The sequence below is a fragment of the Callithrix jacchus genome, chromosome 1 (genome assembly GCF_049354715.1).
Source record: "Callithrix jacchus isolate 240 chromosome 1, calJac240_pri, whole genome shotgun sequence".
In the NCBI taxonomy this organism is placed as follows: domain Eukaryota; kingdom Metazoa; phylum Chordata; class Mammalia; order Primates; family Cebidae; genus Callithrix; species Callithrix jacchus.
This window is the reverse complement of record NC_133502.1, coordinates 146,658,695-146,683,754: the sequence shown is the minus strand read 5'-3', so window position 1 is coordinate 146,683,754 and position 25,060 is coordinate 146,658,695. Positions and strand designations below refer to the sequence as shown.

At 43.4% G+C, this 25,060-nt stretch overlaps 1 protein-coding gene across 2 annotated transcripts in view; it reads left to right on the top strand.

The window, feature by feature from the left end:
* Nucleotides 1-25,060, top strand: part of GABBR2 (gamma-aminobutyric acid type B receptor subunit 2) — a 423,612-nt gene that overhangs the window by 153,620 nt on the left and 244,932 nt on the right. For both annotated transcript variants that reach the window (XM_035253005.3, XM_078373143.1), the window contains one exon: nucleotides 19,370-19,540. In XM_035253005.3, coding sequence (XP_035108896.1) covers nucleotides 19,370-19,540 — 171 coding nt within the window. The remainder of the gene's footprint in view (nucleotides 1-19,369; nucleotides 19,541-25,060) is intronic.

Here is a 25,060-nt window from a genome sequence, read left to right as displayed (position 1 = left end):
TCTTTGGTTTAAATATTTTTCAAAATAAAAAGCTGTGAATGTGCCTGTGTGTGTGTGTGTGTGTGTGTGTGTGTGTGATTCCTTTGTTCTGGTTTGTTTTCAGTGTTTAGGGTTGATTTTTTTCCTTCTTGTTAATTTTATTTTTTAAAAATAAACACAACTTTTATATGATCCATAGTTAAATGAATAGCAGAGAATCCTTGGCTCCGATCTAAGTTCTCTCCATTCTGTCCCATGCCATCCTTATTTAATGTGACCATTTTTATTAGTTTTTAAATTTATCTTCCAGTTTTTCTTATTGAGAATATGAGCGCGTGCGTGTGTGTGTGTGTGTGTGTGTGTGTGTGTGTGTGTATGTGTTCCTCATTTCTTTTTCTGCAAAGGGAGCATACAGTCTACACTGTTTTGCACCTTGCTTTTTTTTTACTTAATTTTCCCAGATTTCACTGTATATCACTGTAGAAAGACAATCCTTATTTTTTTTACAGATGCACAGCACTGCTTTGTGTGGATGTACCGTAGTTTGTACAGCCAGTCCCCTACTGATGGACATTTGGATTATTTCCAGTCTTTTGGAATAAGCTTGGCCTCATGTCACATTTGTACCAGTGTAACTGGGTATGAATTCCTAGAAGTGGAATTTGTGGGTCAAAGTAAAACTGCATCTATAATTTTTCTAGAAAATACATCTTTGCTGGGAAAACTAATGAATGAACTTGATTAAAAAGAGCTGAAAGTAAAAGGCTAATATATAAATGGAGACATAAAACAATTAGAATAAATAAATCTCTTTATGAAAGAGGCTAATTTAAAACACTTCTGGTGGCGTTATCTCTAGTCTAGCAATTTTCATTTTCTTGAGTAAAGACAGAAGAATTTCTCTTTGGTTTCTAAATTAAACATCTGGCTCATGCCTGTAATCCCAGCACTTTGGGAGGCTAAGCAAGGTGATGGATCACTTGAGTCCTGGAGTTTGAGACCAGCCTGGCCAACATGGCAAAACCCCATCTATAAAATACAAAAATTAGGCAGAAGTGGTGGTGCATGCCTGTAGTCCAAGCTACTTGGGAGACTGAGGTGGGAGAATTGCTTGAGCCCAGGAAGTGGAGGCTGAAGTGAGCAGAGATCACACCGCTGTACTTCAGCCTGGGCAACAGAGTGAGACCTGCCTCAAAATAAATAAATAAAATTAAAATTAATTAATTAAACATATAATTACAAAATCATAAAATTTTAGAGCTGAAATAAAAACTACCTAGAACAGTCTTCTTAAGGAAACTGAGGCCCAGAAAGGGGAGGAAAGGAACAGAAAGACTAAGAAAAAAAAAAGAAATTCAATCCAATTCCATGCAATGTAACAATAAGTGAAAGAGCTGCTTTGTAATAAAGCTTGTTTTCAGTTTCTACCAAGAGTCAAACGTAGAACTGTACTGCCGGGAGCCCTGGAGATACCATATCAGCAGGGTGGGGTTCAGATCCCTGAGTGCTTTGCTGTCACAGTGACAACTCCTTCAACAGAACTTGGTGTCAATGGATTTTGTTTCACATCTTTTGTGTTATTCTAGAGCATTCCAGTGTAGTCATGATGAGACATTGAATCAGGTGGAGGGTTTGAGTGGCTGTGGGTGTTCTGGCTGATGATGTGAGTGGTCATGTTTGCTCAGGATAGTCTGAAGTTACATAATCGTGGCGTAGGGAGGGTTGTGTTTGGATTCTGAGCAGGCAGTGTGGAGAAGCAAAAGGGTTTAGCCCTGACAGCCATGAACTTGGGGGGCAAGACTGGGCAAGTCCCTTCTTTCTGGTCCTCCATGTGTAAATTGAGAAATAGAACAAGCCCAGAATGGCCCATAAATAGATGATGTCCATGGTATTATTTTACCCTTCTATGCTAATTGCAGACATAACTAATAGATCACTAAACGCTCATTCTTTACTCCCTTAGCCCACTACTCAGTAACCCCTGTCAGCCCACTGGCGATATGGCATAGATTCAGCCTTTTACCACAGCTGGCCTGAATGGTTACTTATGGCTAGCAGGTAGAATACAAGATGCCCAGTTAAATTTGAATTTCAGATACACAAAAAGATTTTTTGCTTTTGTCTTTTAGTGCAATAATGTCCCAAACTTGCTGAAATCTGACAATGCTATTGCTTAGGCCATTTCAGTTATTTCTCTTTTATTGTATGTAGCTGATTTATCTTATTTGAGATAACTACCCTCTCTTCTTGACACTTCTGATAGTGCCCATTCACCAATGCCCAGATAAAACTCTGATTCTATAATTGTTTAAATTCATATTATGACCTAATTTAATGGAAGGTGATAGAGATTTGGGTAGGAGACTTTTATTTCTGAGGAGCGTATATTCTGGTTAAAAAAGACTCTTTAATGAACCTGAAATCCCATGTATCCCTGACTTTATCATTTGCATATCACTTTCTTGACTCTGCCAGTGCATGTACAACTTGTATTATTAATGTATTGAGTATGTTCCTTTAAATTGACTCATAATTTTATCTAAACACCATGATGAAAAATTGTATGATTTACTAAGAAAGTAGTATAAAAGCAAATTAGGGGAAAGCATACCTCTTAAGGTATAAAGTAGAAATCACTGGGTATGTTCCCAGGAGTATAAAGCACACTACTGACTAATTCAACTCCCTGCTGATTTGGGAATCCCCTCTGTGACCCTGGCAGATGATTCCTGAGGATCTTCTTGAATACCTCCAGTGCTGGGGAACTCAGTACTTTGCAAGGTTTTGATTCACTCTTGAATACCTTATTGTGAACTATTTCTTTTTCATATCAACCATATCAGGCTCCCTGAGAGTTATATATTGACCCTAGTTTTCCCTCTGAGACCCCACACAGTAAGTTTGCTCCCTCTGCATTCGTTCATGCATTCATTTATTCAACACACACTTGAGTACTTGCTTATTCTGTGACCACTTGAATGCAATGACGGTATATGTGATGAGGTCTGATGTGGTGCAGTGGGGGAGGCACCCCCGGCTTAGACAGGAGGTAGGGAGGTGTTCAGAAAGGCTTTTTCAGAGGGGAATGATGGAGAGCCTGCTTTGGGAAAGAGAAGGCTGGAGTGAGGGGGTGAGAGGATGCTGAAGCAGTAGAAGAGGTGGAGAGGGAGCAGGCTGGGTGGGCCTCATAACCCTCATCTCCCATCACTCATTTCCTATAAAACATGTTCATACCCAAGTTCTCAGTGTGTTTACTTATTTATTTTTGAAGTAGGGTCTCGCTCTGTTGCCCAAGCTGAAGTACAGTGGCACTATCACGGCTCACTGCAGCCTCGACCTCCCAGGCTCAAGCAATTCTTCTGCCTCAGCCTCCCAGGAAGCTGGGACCACAGGCATGTGCCACCACACGTGGCTAATTTTATTTTATTTTTTTTCTATAGAGGTGGGGTTTTGCCAAGTTGCGCAGACTGGTCTCCAATTTCTGGGCTCAAGCGATCCGCCCACATCAGCCTCCCAAAGCGCTGGGATTCAGGCGTGAGCCACAGCACGCGGCCTCAGTTTATTTTTAACAGAGCCCTGGAGAGTTAGTCAGGGCAGGACTTATTCTCCCCATTTTACAGGTAAGGAAACTGAGGCCTAGCAGGTTGGTGGCGAGCTTGCAGCTGATCAGAGGAGCTGGGTCTTTGTGTTCCGGTGGAGCTGGGGCCGCGCATGGGCAAGAGCACACAGTGGCGCTTACTTCCGGGTGCTCGTGCCCATGCGCGGCCTCAGCCCCCGCCCCCGCCCCGCCAGTTTTGGGTGACCTCCTGCCCCATGGAATAAAACTTCTCATTCTTGGAGAGCATCTTTGAATCTCTGATCTTGACTCAGCTCAGCTTCCTCGGGACTGACCGCGAATCACAGTTCAGAGGTATGGAGTCTTGTGTTCCACTTTCTAGCTTGTGGAAGGCTTTGGCTCACAGGGTAAACTAAACCCAGTATGACCCCTTCTTCTGGAGCCCCGGCGTCCCTGGGATTGGGGCCGTGGGGTGCCCAGCGACTGCCACCCTGCAGACCCTCCCATGGGTCCTTAGTGTCAGTGGGCAGGTGGCTCTCAGGCCTCCTTGGCCACCTTCGCCTGTCTGGTTGAGTGATTCCTTGGTACGAGTTTGCGGCTCAGAGCTTTGCCTGGGCTCTGTCTGCTCAAGGGGACAGGCCCAAACCCTGTTTTCCTCAGCCAGATAAACCAGCACTTTCTGTCCTCCTCTGCTCTGTTTTGTGTGAGAACTGGGTGAGTTCCTGTCTGGAGAACACAGGTGTAAAGGCATTTTGTGAGCGCCCCCCCGCCCCCCGTCTCCCTTTCTCCTCCACCTCTCCTATGGCTACAGAGCAAACTCGGAGACAGCCCTCAATGAGCTCATAGAGCAATCAGTGAAGTGGGCCTGGTTGCCAATCACTTCTCAGTGCCTCATCCACAAGGGGTAGAAACAGTGCTGGGAGAACTGAAGGAGAGCAGGGAAGGCTCCCTGGAGGAGGTGTCTGTGAGTGGGCCTGGACAAATGAGTAGGAAGTGTGTTCTCAGAAGTAAGAAATGCTGCATCCTCTCCCACTCAAAGACTGGAGCTGGGGCCCCAGAACTCCCTCCCCGATAGATGTGATTTCAACTTGTAGACTGATTAGAGGCGCCATATTGACATGAGGAGACATGATTTCTGCAGTAAGGTAATTATAAGGAAGTTGGCTTCACAGCTGTGATCACACGAGAACACTGCTTACCCCTAAAGACATCAGCTGAAAGCCAAGTGCAAAGGAGCCGAGGAAACCAGAGGCTTCTAATGTAATTTGTTAATTTCCGGAATTTGTCACTTGCACAGCTGTGAGGGGAAAATGGAACATTTTATCAGAAGTTTAAGAGAAAATTAAAGACATATGTTCCAATTGTACACAATTAGCCAAGTATTATGATCATTATTATTTGTTTAATTAACATGCCGTTTTAAAATCGTAGATTAGGATTTGGAAACCCTGCTTTAGAATGATGTCCCTGCCTGGTGGCAGCCACATGAGTGTGAGCACATCCTTTCCTTCACTGAGGCTTCTCATTTGTAAAATGGGTATGCTCCTCCCCTGCCTTCCCCAGGGAGGAGGAATATTGCGGGAAAGGGCTTTGTAAATTAAAAGGCCTTGTGTGATTACAAGAAATACCATTTAGCTGGGCGCTGTGGCTCACGCCTCTAATCCTAACACTGTGAGAGACTGAGGCAAGCGCATCACCTGAAGTCAGGAGTTTGGGACCAGCCTGGCCAACATGGTGAAATCCTGTCTCTACCAAAAATACAAAATTAGCCAGGTGTGGTGGTATGCCTATAATCCTAGCTACTCGGGAGGCTGAGGTGGGAGAATTGCTTGAACCTGGGAAGTGGAGGCTGCAGTGAGCCAAGGTCATGCCACTGTACTTCAGCCTAGGCAACAGAGCAAGACTGTCTCAAAAAAAAGAAAAAGAAATACCATCTAATTCTCCTAACTTAGTTCTTGCAACTTTTAAGTCTAGAAATGATGATCTGTTAACCATCATTAATTGGGTGCTTGTGCTATTCCAATAGTTGTGACAGTCCGGAGATGGAAATATGACCCCCGTTCATTTACAGAGGAGGAGGCTGAAGTTCCCAAAGGTGGAACAGTCTTCTGAGGTTGCATAGGAAGGGGCGGAGGTGGCATTCAGACACAGCCTGTCTAAGCTGAAACCCAGCGTTCTTACCCTGATGAGCCATACTGCCTTCTCAGCATTGACTTAGTTTTGCTATTTCTCTAATTTACTCCCATTTTTGACTTAAAAGGATTTTCGGAACTAATAGTTGTTTCCCAATCTTCTTTAAATCAAATAACAATAGAAATGTTGAAGACAGGAGTGAAAAAGGTAATAAAGAATCACAGAATGCCACGTAGCAAAAACAATTTTATCTCAAAGAGCAAAGCATTAAATGACTTCATACTTTACCATTACAGATAAATAAATACTGTCTCTAGCTGGATATTGCTTTTGCTATTATTCTTTAAAAGTATTTAATGTACTTATGTATGTAGTTTCTATCTGACAAAGTTTAAAAAGAAAAATGTTCAGGATGAAGAATTTTTAAAAATATACATGATTTTTGTTTCATATCTTTTAGAGAATCAGAAGCATACTAACCCACTGATGAAATTTTTTTTAAATAAACCACCTTCCCTTCCTTCCTCCCTTTCTCCCTCCCTCCCTCCCTCCCTCCCTTCCTTCCTCCCTCCCTCCCTCCCTCCCTTCCTTCCTTCCTCTCTCCCTTCCTGCCTGCCTTCCCTTCCTCCCTCTTTCCTTCTTTCTCTCCTCCTTTTTTTCTCTTTCTCCTTCCTTCCTTCCCTCTCTCTCTCTTTCTCTCCTTCTTTCTCTTTCTCCTTTCTTTCTTCCTTCCCTCCCTCCATCTCTCCCTCTTTCTTTTTCTTTTTCTCTCCCCCTTCTCCATTCCTTTCTTCCTTCCTGTCTGCCTTCCTTCCTTCCCTCCTTCCCTCCCTCCTTTCTCTTTCTCTCTCTTTCTTCTCTCCCTACCTCCTTCCCTCCTTTCTCTCCTTTCTCTTTTTCTCTCTCCCTCCCTCCCTCCCTCCCTCCCTTCCTTCCTTCCTTCCTTCCTTCCTTTCTTCCTCACTCTTTCACTCACACTGGAGTGTAGTCACATGGTCCTAGCTCACTACACCCTGAATTCCTGGGCTCAAAGGATCCTCTCACCTCAGCCTTTCAAGCAGCTGGGACTACAGGCACCCACCACTATGTCTAGCTAATCTCTCCTTTTTTAAATTGCCCTGGTTGCTTTCCAGTCTTAGCCTCGGATGCCTCTCTGAGAAGCAGCCTGGTAAACTGTAGAGAGAACTGCATTCTAAGAACAAAAGTCCCAAGCCCTAGCCTTGCCATTTGCTAACATGTGACTTTGAGTAAGTCATCTCTCTGAACGACAGTTTCCTTCTCTAAAAAATGAGAGTAATAACATCTACTGATATCATGGGTTTTTGTGAAGGTCAAAATTAGACTAAAGAAGTAAATATGTTTTGAGGGAATTGTTAAATCACAGAGAAGAATCACAGCAGTCCATTGGAATGAGGAGGGACTTGTGACATTAGCCTCCCTACTCTGCCAGTTGCTTGTGTGATCATGTGCAAGTCACTTACCCTCTCTGAGCCTCAGTTTCCTCATCTGAAAATTGCAGATTATAATCGTGTCTACTTCATAGGGTGTTTTTGCACATTAAGCGAAGAAGTGAATGCTAAGCCCTTCATGCAATACTTGCTCCATGGTAGGCACTCATCAAGAAGTCAAAATATCTAAGCTCAGCTCCTAGCTTTGCCTCCTTTTTTTTCTCTCTTTTTGAGAAGGCTGGAATGCAGTGGCATGATCACAGCTTACTGCAGCCTCCACTTCTCAGGCTGTTGATTGTCCTGCCTCAGCCTCCCGAGTAGCTGGAACCACAGACATGCGCCACAATGCTCAACTAATTTTTTGCATTTTTTTTTTTGTAGAGATGGGGTTTCACCATGTTGCCCAGGCCACTCTTGAACTCCTGGCCTCAAGCAGTCCTCCCGCCTTGGCCTCCCAAAGTGCTGGGATTACAGGCGTGAGCCACTGCGCCTGGCTGTTTTGCCTCTCACTAGCTATGGGGCCCCGGGCAAGTCACTATACCTCCCTGAGACTCAGTTTCTCCCACAGGAATCAAAGGCAATAATGCCTCCCTTACCTCCCTCAAATTGTCATAAATTCCTAATAAGAATAAGGAGTGCAGTGGCTCACACCTATAATCCCAGCACTTTTGGAGGTTGAGGCAGGAGGCTCACTTGAGATCAGGAGTTTGAGACCAGCCTGGGCAAAATAGTGAGACCTCTGTCTCTACTAAAAATTATAATAAAAAACTAGCCAGGCATGGTGGCATGTGGGTATGATCCAAGCTACTCAGGAGGTGGTGGCAGGAGGATAGCTTGAGCCCAAGAGTTCCAGGCTGCAGTGAGCTATGATCATGGCACTGTATCCCAGCCTGGGTGACAGAGTGAGACCCTGTCTCTAAGAAAAAGAAAAACAAAAACAAAAGACTATGGCCATGGCAGGGGGTGGTAAAAGCTGAACTGCTGTGCATTTCTGAGTGATGAAAAACTAACCCTCATTAACAGGAAGAAGAAATGATTGTTCCCCAAGAGGTTCTAGCCCAGGCTTTCTGACTAAAGAGATTTAGAATCTTACAGCAAGTCTATGCACAACACCCCAGAAGGCTTTTGTTGGAGCGGGGCTTCCAGAACTCACTCCAACGCCAGGCATTCATTTTCCATTGTTAACTCGGGAAATGCTTTGCAGCCGCTCCGCATCACATTAATCTCACCGGCATCTATGTTGAGGCACTTTGTGTCCAAACAGTTTTTTTGCCAGGGCTTGGGCGCAGCGGTGACCTGGCGCAGACCTGAAGTGGACCCGAGTTCCCAACACACACAGCCTGGGGCCTTTGTATACATCCTGGCACTGGCCACAAACAGTGTTTTGTCAGAAGCTTCCTGAGAAAGTTGCGTTCCATTCATCTCGGCTGAAAGGAACCCTAGATGACAAACACCTCCCTCATTTAATTACAGAAATAGTCAGCAAAGCCATGGAAAGAGATTAAACCAGCAGAGAAAAGAGCAAGCTTCAATCATTTTCTCACTCCTTTGCATTTGGCCTGAGTTCCTTACCTAGGACTTAGCAACTGTGGCCACCCCTGGTTATACCTGCCTCCTGAAAAAGGGTTTATTTTTTGCAGAAAAGCTAAACTTGGATGCCCCAAAACAGGTAAAGAATGAATTGCATTTAGGCAAGAATTCGTCAATGGCTTGGAATTTCATAAAGATCCTGAAGCCGGGAGATGTATTTACACTTTTCGCCTGGATTTATATCTGCAAAGGGAAGTGAGGCCCATTGGCAATTATCTGAATAAATCAGATTAAATAAAACACCCACCCACACAAAACCAACAAACTCCTTAATCATGTTCTTCAGTGTTGGAGAAGCATAGATGTTTTGCGGTTGCAGGGAATCTTTGAAATCTTTGGTCCAATTGATCACTTTCAGAGACGAGAAAAACAGACACCTAAAAGGGAGAAATGACTTCCCCTTGTGCTCTTGGCCACAGAGACAGGGTTAAGCCCAAGTGTTCTGGCTCTCAGAGTGTCTGGGCTTTGTAGCTGCGTGAGTTCAGCACTTCTCTCTGCATTCAGATGCTTCTCGTTAAAGTGACTCATGGTTCAATATACAGGCCCTGAACTCTCACGAAATATATCACGGCAGGCTAGAGGCCTCCAGCTGGAGAGAGACGCTGATGGCTCTTTTCCCATCCCATGCTGCTGGTTAAGTGTGTCTCCTCCAAAACTTGCTGTGTTTGAGAGGCCCTGGAAACCATGGCGTAAACTGTCCCCTCCCTGTTCTACTGGATCACCTTTCTGGGCCATAGTTTCTTCAGGTGTAAAATGGATGATAATTTCTACCTTGGGTAATGTGTCTGAAAGTTTTTGTTTCGTTTTGTTGAGACAAAGTCTTGCTCTGTCACCAAGACTGGAATACAGTGGCACGATCTCAGCTCACGACAACCTCTGCTTCCCGGGTCCAAGTGATTCTTTTTCCCCAGCCTCCTGGGTAGCTGGGATTACAGGCGCCCACCACCATGCCCAGCTAATTTTTGTATTTTTAGTAGAGACAGGGTTTCACCATATTGGCTGGGCTGGTCGCAAACTCCTGACCTCAAGTGATCCATGCACCTTGGCCTCCCAAGGTGCTGGGATTACAGGCATGAGCCACCGCACCCAGCCCTGTCTGAAAGTATTAATCACTAAGTCAGACATGTGTTCATGAAAACTCTCCTTTGGATGGCTTATACTGTGGTTGGCCGATTGGGTGATGGGTTCATTTCTCCATTCATTCATCCATCCACTGTCAAGCAAACTTTGCTTTCAGGCATGTTAGAGAATGGATTTTTCTGAGTGAGTGAGGGATGAGAAAATAAAAACAAAAATCCTGTCCCCCAGGAAGATTGCAGAGGATTCCCCAATGCAAGCAGACTCTCCACAAACCCGGTATCTATGAACTCTCTGGCAATCATCATCACAGGGAGTACAGGGGACTTTATGCATCTGTAAAGCTTCAGAGTCCACAGAGTCCTTTCACAGCCTGCCATCACCTCTCCAAAGTAAGTAGGGCAGAGCTTACACTTAGTTGCAAGAAGGTTTAGAGGCCTAAGTTTGCACAGCTAGGAAAAGACAATGTCGAGGTCCAGACCCAAGGTCTTTGAAGTCCAGAGGTCTGAATCACACTCAGCTGCTGCCCATCTTTGCCAGGATGTCTCTGGGATTCAGGTTGAGGGGCTTGCATCATTTCTGAGGAGCTGTGGTGTTGAGGATGGAGGCAGGATGACCTAACAATGCTGGTTCCATTCCTCCATTTATAAGCTGCATGATCTTGGGCAGGTTCCTTTTTTCTTCTTTTACTGTGGTAAAATGGACATAACAAAATTTACCATTTTAACCACTTTAAAGTGGACAAGTCATTGTTGTTGAGTCTATTCACAATGTTGTCCAACCATCACCACTGTTCAGAGCTGAAACGTTGTCACACTGTCTTGGGCATGAAAGCTTTTGTGCTTTCATCTCAATCTGCTTTGTTGGGAAAGTTTTTTAACCTCTAACTCTCAGTTTTCTTATCCATAAGACCAGACCACTCATGGCACCTGCCATAGGTTTGTTGTGAGGATGAGGGAGGACAACTGGGAAGCCTTGGCATAAATAAAGATGGTGGTAGCAGTTATACTGAATTTGTATACTGAGAACTAGGTTGTAGCATTTGGACAGAACCATCTTGGGTCTCTAGGACTAAGCACAAAGCTGCTTCACCTTGCCCACATCCTGGCTTCAAGGCGACCACTCATAATGCTTCATTCTTTGTGAACTTGGTCCTTGGCGCCGAGATTCTGAAGAATTGTGCCACTCTTCTGGCCAGGTGGCCATGGATAGTGCAGGGGAGCCATCAGGCCCCGCGGTCTGGTTGTAGGTTGGGCAGTACCTGGACGCCATCATTATCAGAAGCACTCAAACCAGTTCCTGGGGTGGGAGTGAAAGAATGAGATGCTACCTAAGGATCTTCTGTGGCTCAGGATGTGCTCAAGGACTCCCTGGGCAACTGCTCAAGACAAAGAGAATGCTGTTGTGAACCAGGTTCAGCCTGGCTACAGATTACAGCAGGCAGAGGGGTGGGCAAAAACCCTACCCAGTGCCCAGAACTGGCCAGTATGGGATGAGCTGGGCAGTCTTATACACCAGCTCCCAGGGGCATGACAGCTGGCACCACTGCATTAGAGAATAGTTGAATGGCACCAATCACAAACCTTAAAAGCCTTCACGCCACCTTGTGGTTTAAATGGCATCTGAACAATGTGAAGGAGAATGCCAGGCACTGCCACATATTGGGTTGGTTAATGTAGACTAAATTTATTTGTGATTTTTCTAATACTTATACTAAATGGACCTGAACTTTATCTTTGCAGTATTTGAGCACATATGGTTTACTAAATAAATAAATGGCTTAAACCAAAAAAGGAAAAAACAAGGGTATTTGGCTTGCAGTACCCAATAAAACATTTTGTTTTCAGCTTTCCTTTGAAACTGTCAAAACATGGAAAAGATGGCAGGTGCAGTGGCTCACGCCTGTAATCCCAGCACTTTTGGAGGCCGAGGCAGGTGGATCACGAGGTCAAGAGATCAAGACCATCTTGGTCAACATGGTGAAACCCCATCTCTACTAAAAATACAAAAAATTAGCTGGGCATGGTGATGCGTGCCTGTAATCCCAGCTACTCAGGAGGCTGAGGCAGGAGAATTGCCTGAACCCAGGAGGCGGAGGTTGCGGTGAGCCGAGATCGCGCCATTGCACTCCAGCCTGGGTAACAAGAGCGAAACCCCATCTCAAAAAAAAAAAAAATAGAAAAATAAAAAATAAAAATAAAACCAAGAAAACGCACACATATAATGCCCTCAAGGAACCAAGAGACCCCAATACTCATTGATATTCTAGATGTTTAGAAGCTTTATTAATTACAAAGTAAATGGCTCTAGATTGAGAAAATCCTAAGCTTTGCTTCCTGGCATTCCAAACCTTGTCTCATAAAATAACAGTTGTCTTGAAAATTAACAGGTAGACCTTTTCCTGTCTCCCCTACAATCTGACTTAGAGGCTCAGGACTCAAATCAATTAGAAAATTAGACAGCATTGCCTCTACCTCACAGTTGCTGATCTCTGAGGCAATCAAATTGCTTTTTTCTCTTTATTCTCATCTATCTTTCTCTAAACGCAGACAAAGCTATACATTCCTGGGGGAAAAAAACTCGGTGAGAAGATGAGGGGAGCATGCTAGATGTGCATTGCATTCTGGGAAGCAGAGACTTCCCACGTGAAATTTTCTAGGCAGGAAAGAAAATCCCTAGCAGCAGCGCAGGAAGGAAATGTAATGTATTGTGATGATCTAGAGTATTAGAAAATGGGGCACTGAGGGTAAAAGATTATGTCATTTATTTAATGTAGACCAGCATAAAGTGAAAGCCTATTAAACACCGAAAACTGTGCTTAAATACTTATTCTACAGTTTTCTGAGAAGTATATGCAATAAAAATGTAAATAGGAAAGAGGGCCAAGTGCAGTCCACATGTGTCTCTTGATAAACCAAGCCTGAAAACCCTTGCCTTGCTTTTGAGGGTGAATACATTGAAAACACCTTTGGAAAAGTACTTCGAAAATAATAAAAAAAGCACAGTACTCAGAAGAAGTGGAGGAAGAGTCCATCTCTGAAAATGATCTATTGTAGGATAAAGAAGAAAACTTTAGAAAGATGTGTAACCTCCTCAATCATATGCAGGAAAACAGGCTCCATGAAATAGACACCCTGCAATAGGAAGATGTGGCAAGAAAGGAGATGCTCATGAAAAATTTATAGGGAACTAAAAATGTCAATAATGCAATACAAATATGTTAAAGACAATAAAGCTTAAAACTGAGGCTGTTGAAAGCAAGTCAGGCAACTCACAGAACAAAGAACCCAAATAGCTAACATGTCTATGTGTCGTCACTCAGCCACATTACAGGCAAAGAGCCGCAAAACCAAATAAGAATGAAGTACCACTTTATCTCTGAAAGACTAACAAAAATTAGGAAGTCAGATAATATCAAATATTGACTAGGATGTGAAGAAATGAAATGCTTATGTCCTATAGCTAGGGCTGCAGGTGATACAGCCATTTTATCAGAAAATAATTGAAGTTAATATGCACATACCCTGTAATAAAATAGAATAAAATAAGATGCTCTTCTAGAATAAAGGGGACAAGGACTAAGAGATGCAATTATGAAAGAAAATATGATAGATACGGATTTGGAGAATGAAGAGACAACATATAGATAGTTCTGTGTCCCAGAGGAGAAAGAATGATATATATAGGAATATAAAATAAATATATTATACATAATAAACATACTATATGTGCTCCATGTATAATATATGTAATATAAATATAGTATATATAATATATTAAATATATTATAAAATGCAATTTTTATATATATAGTATATATACTATATATAAAGAATATATACTATATATATAAAATATACTATATATAAAATATAAAATACATATATATAAATATATGTTAAATATATCATAAAAATATAATTTTTATGATTTTTATGGTATATTTAACATGTATGCTGTATTTATATATAAAAATCATATATACAATATATAGCATAGTCATATATATAAATTTTTTTACTGAGTTTTAAACACTTGAGTGTATAGATTGTATACAGGTCGTGTATAGGGCTCTGTGTATCCCAGATAAAATCAAGAGTGCAGTTTTTTTTGAATTCCAGGAATAAGGGGAAAAAAATCTTTCAGGCATCCAGGCAGAGGAATCTGGGTACCTACAAATGGACAACAATCAGCAACAATCGAGCCAGCCCCAAATTTCTCCTCTGCATCACTTTGTAGTTTCAAAGAGGAGAAATGGTAGCCCAAGGATTTCATACCCAGCCAAATTCCACGGTGTGTCAAGGCAATACAGGGCCATCCTCAGTAAGTTGTCAACCCTTTATCCTTCTCAAGGTACCTATTAAAAGGTACTCCAGCAGGCTGAGACCTGAGGCAAGATTAATTCACATAGCCAGAACAGAGGAGAGTAGATACAAAGTTGAAAACCAGCAGGAACAAAGGAAACAAAAAAGGAAGCATTAAGAAAAAGAGCTGGCTTGGGAGGCTGAGACGGGTGGATCACGAGGTCAAGAGATCGAGACCATCCTGGTCAAAATGGTGAAACCCTGTCTCTACTAAAGATACAAAAAAATTAGCTGGGCATGGTGGCGCATGCCTGTAATCCCAGCTACTCGGGAGGCTGAGGCAGGAGAATTGCCTGAACCCAGGAGGCAGAGGTTGCGGTGAGCCGAGATCACGCCATTGCACTCCAGCCTGGGTAACAAAAGTGAGACTCCATCTCAAAAAAAAAAAAAGCTGGCCAACGAGATGAAGTATGCAAGGCCAGGTATTTACTATGGCAGTGTACATGCATATTTTAAAATCTGTCCATATGCTCTTTTCAAGATGTATATTTAAAAACAATAGAATACAAGTAAAAGGTTAAAAAAATGACAGGCAAATGCAAGCAAAAATACAGTAAGGGTTGCAGTATTAATAACAAGCAGGATGCAGTATCAAACAAAAAGCAATAAAATGACAAAGAGGTTTGTTTTACCTTGATAAATGTTTTAATCTTCACTCAATGAATATCTATTAAGTGCCTACCATTTGCACTAGGCAAAAGCATACATTGCTGAAAAATGAAGATATAATTGTGATGAACATTTATGCTCAAAACAAGATGAAATGAACACATATAAAGCAAAAACAGTTGAAATACATGAAGAAATGACCAAAGACAATAAGGAAAAATTTAACAAATTTCTCAGCCTTTGATAAATCAAGCAAACAAAAATACGAAGCATATGATAATAATATAATTAGTTTGGTTATATCTACTATGCATAAGTAGTCTAATAAAGGATCCTGTAGCTTATGACTGGAGATTTCATCCTTTTTCCAGCCACCATGGAACTTGTACAGAAGTTGATTGTATAATAGGCCACAAAGAAAATCTCAATAAATTCCAGAACCAGACACAGCACTTGCCAAATTCTCAAAATAATGCAATAAAACTAGAAATTAGAACAAAACTATAAATTAAATTTTAAAATACTCTCTGAAATAAATCCTTGGCCAGGAATTAACTGAAAGCCTCAATCACAATCTGTTCAGAAACAAAGTTGGTTATGCAAAACAAGACAGGAGCACCCAGAAAGCTTGGTGTCCAAGTTAGGGCCCTAATGCTAACAGCCCTGGTAGTGCCAGATGCTGGGTGACTGTGCTAGGTGAAGAAGGCCAGGGGAGCATGTAAGAGGCAAGTAGGTAGTCATCCTTGGGAAAAAGCGCACAAATGTTAGAGTCCTTTAGACCTGGGTTCAAGTCCTGCTTCCACTTCTTATTAACCATAGAGGAATTTTGACATGCCCTCTCAGGGCTGCAGTCTGCTTATTCAAAACCAGGGGTGTTGAACTATATCTTTGGTCCTCAACCCTCACTGAGCATCATAATCACCTGGAAAATTTTTAAATAATACTGATGCTTAGGCTAGATGCCCAGAGATACTTATTCAGTTAGTTTGGAGTGGGACCAAGTCACCAGTATTCTTTGAAATCTCCCCAAATGACTCCAGTGTGCAGAAAACCCCAGAGGTAGATGATTTCTCAGATGTCTCAGTTCTGAAGTCCAGCAGTACTACTGGGCCCCTGCAGTTTTTGCCTATGGAAGAAAGTTTCAGGAGACTAAAGCCAGAGGAACAGTGACACAAAGCAATCTAATCAAAGCATGCATTATCTCAAATGGTGCAGAAAATGTCAGTGCCAGTTAATATTTTGCACCCAACATGATTTAGACCCGGGGCATATATTGTACTCCAAGCCCATGGTAAACACAGTGGGCCATTTATTCACTGAACAGTAACCACGGTAATTACCCACAGGGAAAACATATGAGGTTGTTCAAGCAACAATTAATTGTGGACCTGGAACTAATAGGACAATAACGGTAAAGTAGCAACCAGAGTGTGATTCAGAAATCACATCAGAAAACCAATAGTTTCCAAATTGTATTAGACAAGCATTTTTGGGGATGTGATAAGTGTATATAATGTCCCTTCCTGAAATAGTTGCTCCCAGGTTTTTCTAATAGCTGCTTCTCCCACTCGTGAGCACAGGAGGCTTGCAATGTTGTTTTAATCTTGTGAGAAAAATCACAGACAGTAGGTTTGAGGGGACTATAGAGAGTGTCTATTTCCCGCACTCACTATGGGACCTAAATGTCACCTGCAGGCAGGTGCGCAGACCTTGGTTTTGTTGGAATGATCTTCTGATTCTTTTTTTCAGAAAAACATGCATGTCTGTCTACACATACATGCCCATGCAAATTCTTTCCTACAGTTTTCCGGGGGTTCACAGACACTTTGCAGCCCTTCTCTTCTTATTAGGTTGTGGTCCAGCCTCTGCTTGCACACCTCCAGACACAGGGATCTCATGGGCGTGGAGTACTTCTTATGGCGGGGCTTCCATGGTCAGACAACTGATGTGAACGTTCCTCAATGTGTCCAGTTGAAATTTCCCTCTCTGTAGTTTCTTCCCATTAGTCCTCTTCTACCTAGAATCTTTGAACATTGACAAAAGTCATTCTACCCTTGACCTTTACCAGTCTTGGGGTGTTCCTATCTCTGTGGGATCTTAGAAGTTGTTTCTACAGGAGCTCTGTAGCTCCAGGTAATGGCTGGATTACTATTGTGTGGTCAGCTTCAACAGATAGGAGATCCAGCATTTCTAGGTAGTGGCTGTCTACCCGCTGAACCAGACATGCAAGGGGACAAATCTCCACTGCCCCCCACAATTTTTTGTAAGGGGAAAGTAGTTCTAGGGTGATAGAAGAAGCAGTAAAGCAACTTCAGCTGGACCTGAAGGTACCAGGATGGTATTTCCCTGGATGCTGAAATTGGACCCTAGGAGGTACCAAATCCAGAGCTGCTGCTTGAACAAGCAAGAGTTTGGGGAGATGACTGGTGGCAGCAAAGAGTGAGCTTGCTTCATCCATGTCCTCTCTGGATCTAACGTTTGAATGAAACAAAAGAAGAGAAGGAGGGAGGGAGGAAGGAAGGACAGACAGACTAGAAGAAACCATAGAGAAATTCTTTTATAATCTCAGAGTAAGAGAGGCCTTTCTTAAATATGACACAAAACCTGAAGTCATGAAAGAAAAAACTGATAAATTCATCCTCGTTAAAAAGACACTTCTACATGGAAATGGCACTATAAACAACATCAAGAGAAAGTACAAACTGGTAGAAAAATTAGCAACTTGTATCATAAAGGACTAATTTACTTAATATAAAAGATTGCTTCTATAAACCGAAAAGACTGCAAGTCAAATTACAAAACAAGCAAAGAATGTGAACAGTTTCCTGAAAGGAACTGCCAATTACTTTTACATGTAGAAAGAAGTTGAGTGCAGTGACACACCTGTAATCACAGTGACTCAGGAGGCTGAGGCAGGAGGCTTGAGCCCAGGGGTTCAAAACCAGACTAGGCAACATAGTGAGACTCCTTCTCTAAAAATGTTTTTAAATTAGCTAGGCATAGAGGCTTGTACCTATAGTCCTAGCTACTCGGGAGACTGAGGCAGGAGGATCGCTTGAACCCAGCAGTTCCAGGCTGCAGTAAGCTATGATAGTGTCACTGCACTGAAGCCTGGGCAACAGAACAAGACCCTGTCTCTAAAAAAGAAATAAATAAAATTTAAATGAAAAAAAAAATAGAAGAAATATTCAACCTCACTCACACTCTGAAAAATGCAAATTAGAACTATAACAAGATACCATCTTTTCACTGTCACACTGCAAAGATCAAAAACTTTGATAACTACCTTCTGTGGCTGAGGCCGAGGCAAGGAACAGAGATCAGAGGAAGTGTTACAGAAAAGGTGACATTTAAGCTGGGCCTTGTGGGACAGATAATTAAAATCCAATTTAACAACTTAACTGGCACTTAAAAAGAAAAAGAGAACGATGGACAGCTTTGACTACCGAGTGTAAATTAAAACACGCACACACAGAATGTAAAGGCAAACACAAACTGAGATATTTGCAAACAAAGCCAGAGTTTGAATGGTATACATATAAAAAAATCTTCGTTAAATTCAATCAGAAAAGCATTAGAATGCCACTCAAAAAATAAAGGACATGAAAAAGTAATTCCTAAAATAGGATCCACTATTAGTTAATAACCATATGAAAAAGTTTAGCATTGTCTGTAACCATGAATGTAATATGATACAGGGTTTTATTTGCTGATAAGTTATTATAAAATTAGACTAACATTTTTCTTTTTCTTTTATTTATTTTTTAAATAAGACGGGGTTTCACTGTTTTGGTCAGGCTGGTCTTGAACTCCTGACCTCAGGTGATCCACCTGCCTTGGCCTCCAAAGTGCTTGGATTACAGGCGTGAGCCACTACGCCCAGCTGACAATAACATTTTTGATTCCCTCTGTTGGTAAAGATGTGGTAAGATCAGCCCTCTGATCATTCCCGGCTAGTAAATGTGTAAACTGATACAATATTTTCTGGAAATAAGTATAAATCTTTAAAGACTCATATCCTTCATCTGGGAAATTTTACATCACAGACTCTGTCTTATGGAAATATCCCAAAATGTAGAACCAAAAATGCTATGTACAAAGATGCCTGTAGAATAATATGATGATAATGACAAATTAGAAATAATCAAAATGACCCCAAATTAGAAACGATTCAGTAAATTATGGTATATTCATATGCTGGAATATTGTGCAGCTATTCTTACGTTGACAAAGAGTTTTTAAGGATACTGTTAAATGGGGAAAAATAGTTCAATTACGCATGTGGAATGATTTCAGGATCTTTTAAAAAATAAATCCAATCACTGTGCATAGAAAAAGGACTGGAAAGGAACAGACAATAACATGAATGATGGTTCTTTAGGAAGGGGTAGATGATTGGCTATTTTTTCCTTCTTTCTCCTTATTTTGCATTTTTAAACCTTCCCTTCCATTATGATGTGTTCCTCTTACAATAAAAAAAGTTTTAAAAATATCTGCCCTCGTGTGTTTGTGCTCCAAGTTGAAACTGACAATCTCTATTCCAGTAGGGAAGATGTGGGGCCACAGCTGCGAGTCTCACCGGTAAAAAGTGTTGTCTCTTTTGTGTTTTCCAGCTTTCCTTTGCTGCAACCACGCCTGTTCTAGCCGATAAGAAAAAATACCCTTATTTCTTTCGGACTGTCCCATCAGACAATGCGGTGAATCCAGCCATTCTGAAGTTGCTCAAGCACTACCAGTGGAAGCGCGTGGGCACGCTGACGCAAGACGTTCAGAGGTTCTCTGAGGTACGCTCGGCTCATGTGGACACGGCCTCCCTTACTGCTGTCATCTAGCAAGAGGCGATGTGGCTTAGTCAGGGATGGGTACTGTCACAGGGCTTTTAAGCATGTGTTGGTTAGTGCGATCAAAACTGTTTTACCGTTGACAAAATAGAGCTGGTAGCTGAGGAATTTCACTGTGCATGGGACTGGCGGAAACCATCATCAGGCGTGAACCTTCCCTTTCATTCTTTTTATTGGCTACATCGTGTGACTTACTCCCTCAGTGCCCCTGTGGACTTGTTGTCTTTGTTACTGATGCTGTCCTGTGATCACCTAAAATCACAGAGTACCACCCGGGGTGTTCACCTGTGAGGAAAGTTTGGGGGAAGGTCTGGCTTGGACTGAAGATGCCAATGTCACCTTGGATGGTGTAGGGTTTTGTTGTTTCGTTTGTTCTAAATGACTTACAAACACAACTTAATACATGGGAGGCGATTTTTTTGTTGTTGTGTGTATGTGTCTTGTGGAAAAAAGCCAGCATATAAGTAGTAAAAGAGTCAAAGTGTTGCTTTGTCCGAAGCCAACTAAATCATGCTCTCTCTGAAAGTTAACTCCTGCTTTCCCTTTGGTGTTCATCTGCCTAGAAATTGTTCTGTGTTTGTTTTAAAGCCAAATGACTTCATACTATGTATATTTCTTTTTTCACTTTACAACAGATCTTAGAGGCCTCGATTAACCTCGTGGTTTAAAGGGACCTGATGTTCTGTCAAATGGGAATGTCGTAACTTACTGACCCAGCCCCTGTGACAGTGACCATTTCCAATGGAACAGCCATACTCTCATGCCTCAGTGTGCATCCTGGCAGTAGACTTCTAGAAGTGGAATTGCTGGGCCATTGAAAATTTTGAGAGGAACTGACCTCCAAAAAGGCAGTTCTAATTTCTAGTCCCACCAACAGCATTTGAAAATTCCCATTTTTACATATCCTTACTAACAGTGGATATTAGCAAATATTTTAAAAGGTAGCCTCACTCAGAGGAGTACAAAATGGCTTCCTGTCTTTTGCTTTGTGGCTCCTACTTTCCTTTCTGTTCCTGTGTGTGCTTTTGATACCTGGAGCCTCCAAAAAGACAAGACAAACCATGTATTCTTAGTAGCCCAGGAGAAACACACTCTAGCCATGTGGAGGATTTCCATGCATGAGTAGGGGTCTAGGCTGACCTCAGCAGGAGCAGTAGGGGCAGACACACAGCCTCCTGCCAGCCTGGGAAGGGGGAAAGGCCAGGCAGGGTGGTGAGAAAGTTGGGAGCAGAGCAGGGCTGATAATCAGCAGACCTGGTTTCCACTCCAGCTCTGCACCTACCTTCTGAGGTTCTCGCCCTGTGTCTCTTCCATGGGAGGGAGAAACCACTTCATACATTGGCTGTGTGACCTTGGAGAAGTTACCTTGCTTCTCTGAGCTTCGATTCCTCCCCTATAAAATGGGGACAATAACCTCTTGCATGCCTCCCTTCAGGGCTTCTGCCAAAATCCGATGAGTAATGGATTTGAAAGAGCTTTGTAAACTGTAAAGTTCATACACAGAGAGGGTTGGTTTTGGAGGTGCTTGAAAAGCGGAAGTGTTTGGCCCCACGGTCTGTGGGTATCCAAACAAGGCAAGCTTTTCCCAGGCAAGACTGCCCCTCATCTTCCCACCTCCCTGTTTCTCAGCCCCTAGGAGGCAACACAAAGGGAGCTTGACCTCCAGTGGGGATGACTCATTGCCAAATCCTGAAGTGGCAGTTGCTAGAAGGCAGCCTTTATAGAGAAGTGAGAAATATTCTAAAATGAGAGTGAAACAGGTGGATGGTGGAGGATAGGAAGGACCCATCCCCATGGCCCCATTAACACTGGACTCTGCCAGGATTCGGAGAGACTTTCTTTTTTCTAACAGCATCTTTGACTGTCAGAGCCTGAAGGACCCTTAGAGGCATAGCTCCTCCCCTCCTCATTTTGTAGAAGGGGAAACTAAGGCCCAGAGATGGAAGGGGACAAAGTTCAAGGTTTCATGGCATCTCTGAAGTCATGAAAGATTATTCACAGAAAAGTCAGGACTGAATTTTGGGGCCCTGAACCCCTTAGTTTAGACTTCCCATTGCTCCTCCTTTTCTTCTCTAACTTTCTGGAATCACCTGGGAACTACCAGCATGTTGCCTCAGAGGTTTGAAATTATCACCAGACTGTGTCTAAAGAGGGTAAATTATGAGCCCCGACATTGGTTGAGTGCCTTACAGATTCCTATTCTCACAGCCAGCTACCCTGGAAGGAGGGGTGATAGTTCCCATTTTACAGATGGGGAAACTGAGGTTTGCAGAGGATGGGAAGCCTCTTGCCCCAGGGCACATGCTGGTAAAGAGCCTAGCCAGGGCTAGAAGCTGGACCCTCAGGCTGCTGCTGTGTGTCCCCACTACACTTCCTCACTGGGTAATCTTGGGTCTTGACTGTTAGGTAGCACACCTTTCCCCTTGCATAGCCGTGTCCGGGCCCTCAGCCAGGGTTTCAGGGCAGCTCAGTGGGAAACCTCTTTTCCCGAGGACAGGATGCTGCTTGCTGGTATTGCTGGCAAGGACCCCTCTTGATTTAAATCTCTCAGCCCAGCTGACTCCTCTCTGTGCCCAAGGGCTTTGGCATCCCTCTCTCGATGTCTGGGCTGCATCGCTGGAGTGCAGGCCTTGGCAACTTGCCAGGGGCTAACAGCTTTTCATGAGTGCATAGGAAACTGGATTCCTTTTATGAAACTGGTCGATCAGCAGCATCAAGCACTTCTGTTCCGGACTGGTGCACTAGAAGGAATGTCAAGTGAAAGCAATCCTGAAGTCAGAGGGGGTGGTGGAGGGGCTTTACTCCCATGGAGTTTATTACTATGTTTGGGACTGTGGAAGGGGTAGAGGGCTGAGGCCATCCCACCTAAGGACCAGCTGCTCCTGTGAGCACCCCCAACCCCTGAGATTCAAGGTCAGCATATGGTAAACCAGAGGGTGCTCAGGACTTGGGTCCGAGGAACTGATCTTTAGGCCCACTTTTACCAAGCATGACTGTGGGATCCCAGTTAATTCGTTTTCCTATGCTGACCCTAAGGTGTATCGGATCTAGAGCTGCTGCTGGGACCAGGGTTCCATGGAGAGAACTGGTGTCTGGAAAGTTTCAGCTTGCTCTGCCATGCCCTCTCTGCATGGAAAGATGTAAATGAGATGAAAGAAGGAAGGAGTTGGTACCAGATGGGCTGGTCTCTGAGCCCAGCCTTGCTAAGTGATGGCTGTGAGATCCTGAGCCTTATAGAGATCCACTTTTCCCTTGTGTAAAAGGAGACAGTTTATTCTACCTCACAGGTACTGAGAGATGAGGTGGTTAGGTAAGAAAACAGAAATGAAAGATCTCTCCATAGTAGGTGTGTATTAAATAGCCATTTGCTTCTCCAGTGACTCATAGGGCAAACTGGGAATGCATGTCTGTTCACTCAGAAAATCATAGTGTGGCTTCCTATGTGCTATGGTCTGTGATGGGCCCTGTGCTATGGAGGAACAGAGATCAATGACACAGCCTGGGGGTGAGTGGGGCTTCCTTCATTGAGTTCTCAACTCTGGCTGCTCATTAGAATCACTGGAGAAATTTTGTTTTTAATACAAAATAAAATCTAAATTTTTGGATTTTCTTCCTTTTCCTTATCTTCACTTTTCATAGCCTTATTGACATATAATTTACATACCACACAGTTCATCCACTGTTAATGTACAGTTCAATTATTTTTTATAAATTTTTATGTTGGTCAGGTGTGGTGGCTCACACCTGTAATTCCATCACTTTGGGAAGCCAAAGCGGGAGGATTGCTTGAGCCCAGGAGTTCAAGACCAGCCTGGACAACATGACAAAACCCTGTCTCTACAAAAGAAACCCACATATATACAAAAATTAGCTGGGCATGGTGGTATACATCTATAGTTCCAGCTACTTGGGAGGCTTGAGCCCAGGAGTTCGAGGCTGCAGTGAGCTCTGATTGCACTACTGCATACTCTAGCTAGGGAGACAGTGAGACCCTGTCTCAAAAAAAAAAAAAAATGTTTGTTTGTGCAACCATTGCCACAATCCAGTTTTAGAACACTCTTCACTTTAAAAACTCCCATGTGCCCTTTTTATAGTCAACTCCACCCGCTAGCCCCAGGAATAGTTTTACCTTTTTTGGAAATTTCTTATAAATGGAATGAAAGAACATGCAGTCTTTTGCATCTGGCTTTCACCTAGCGCAGTGTTAGAGGCCCATGATGCTGTGGCATGTGTCAGTGGTTTGTTTCTTTCTACTGCTGAGTGGTAATCCCCTGTACAGATAGAGCCCCTGGGGAGCTTTACACACTGGCCATCCCCAGAGCAATCACACTGGATGATCCTGGCATTGGAGCCTGTGCAAGATCTCCAGGTGGCTTCAGTGTGCTGCCAGCATTGAGAACTCCTGTCCTGCATAATTGGCTGGGAGTCAGGAGCTCAGGGTGGAAGTGACGCTCTCTTGTGGTAAGAGCCTTTGAGCTCAGAGTAGCCCTATTTTGTCTGCTGGCCTCCATCTACTTGGTGTCTTGCAGCAGGCCTGGGGATTAAGGAGCGAGATGGAGATGGTGGAGGGAGGCCTTGATCCACCACTGGGGCCCCACCAGATGGAAGACAACAGTAGGGGTGTGAAGAGTTGGTGTGGTTCATGAAGTCTGGGATGGAGAGGGAAAGGCAGGCAGGTCATCCATGTGCACATAGAGAGCCTTCGGCAAGAGGCTGGAGGGTTGGGAGGCTGTGGACAAAGCCAGAAGAGGGGCATAAGGACTGAGAGGCCAGGCCCTGGTGAAGTGTGAGGACCCATTGTGGCATGGAGGTGCAGGTCGCTGGAATTCGGGGCAAGGAGCTGAGAGGCCAGAGTGCTGAGTGACATCACATGGGCACTGCAGGCCCAGGAGGGAGATAGTGCTTGGGGTGGAGATTAAGGCAGTGGGCAGGGGATGCCTTGGTGGACAGCAGAGGAAGGCAGGGGCATTTGGGCCTCTCCCACTTTTCAAGTCTTATGATCTACCCAGCCATCCTCACCAATTATTCTTTGGGCTTTCAATTCTATGATGCAGCTGACCAACTAAATGCTTAAGTGTCCGCAAGCCAATCACTTGCTGTCTCTGGGCCTCAGTTTCCCCTTCTGTAAGCTAAGAGAATTGGGCCAATTGACTGCTAAGATCCCTCCTAGTTCAAAGAATTTTGGATTCTAGGATGTGAGCATATGGAAACCTGGTCTTTGGCCCCAATCCTGCCATTCCCAGGGACGTGGCCATGAGAATTCCTTAGCCTCTTTGTGCCTGTTTTGTTTGTTTAAAAGACTAATTTTAGATTCATAGCAAAATTGAGAGGAAGGTATGGAGATTTCCCATACACTCCCTGCCCCCACACAAGCCTAGCTTTCTCATTGTCACCATCCCTGTCACCATTTGTCACTGATGAATCTACATTGAAATGGCATCATCACCCAGACTCCGGAGTTTA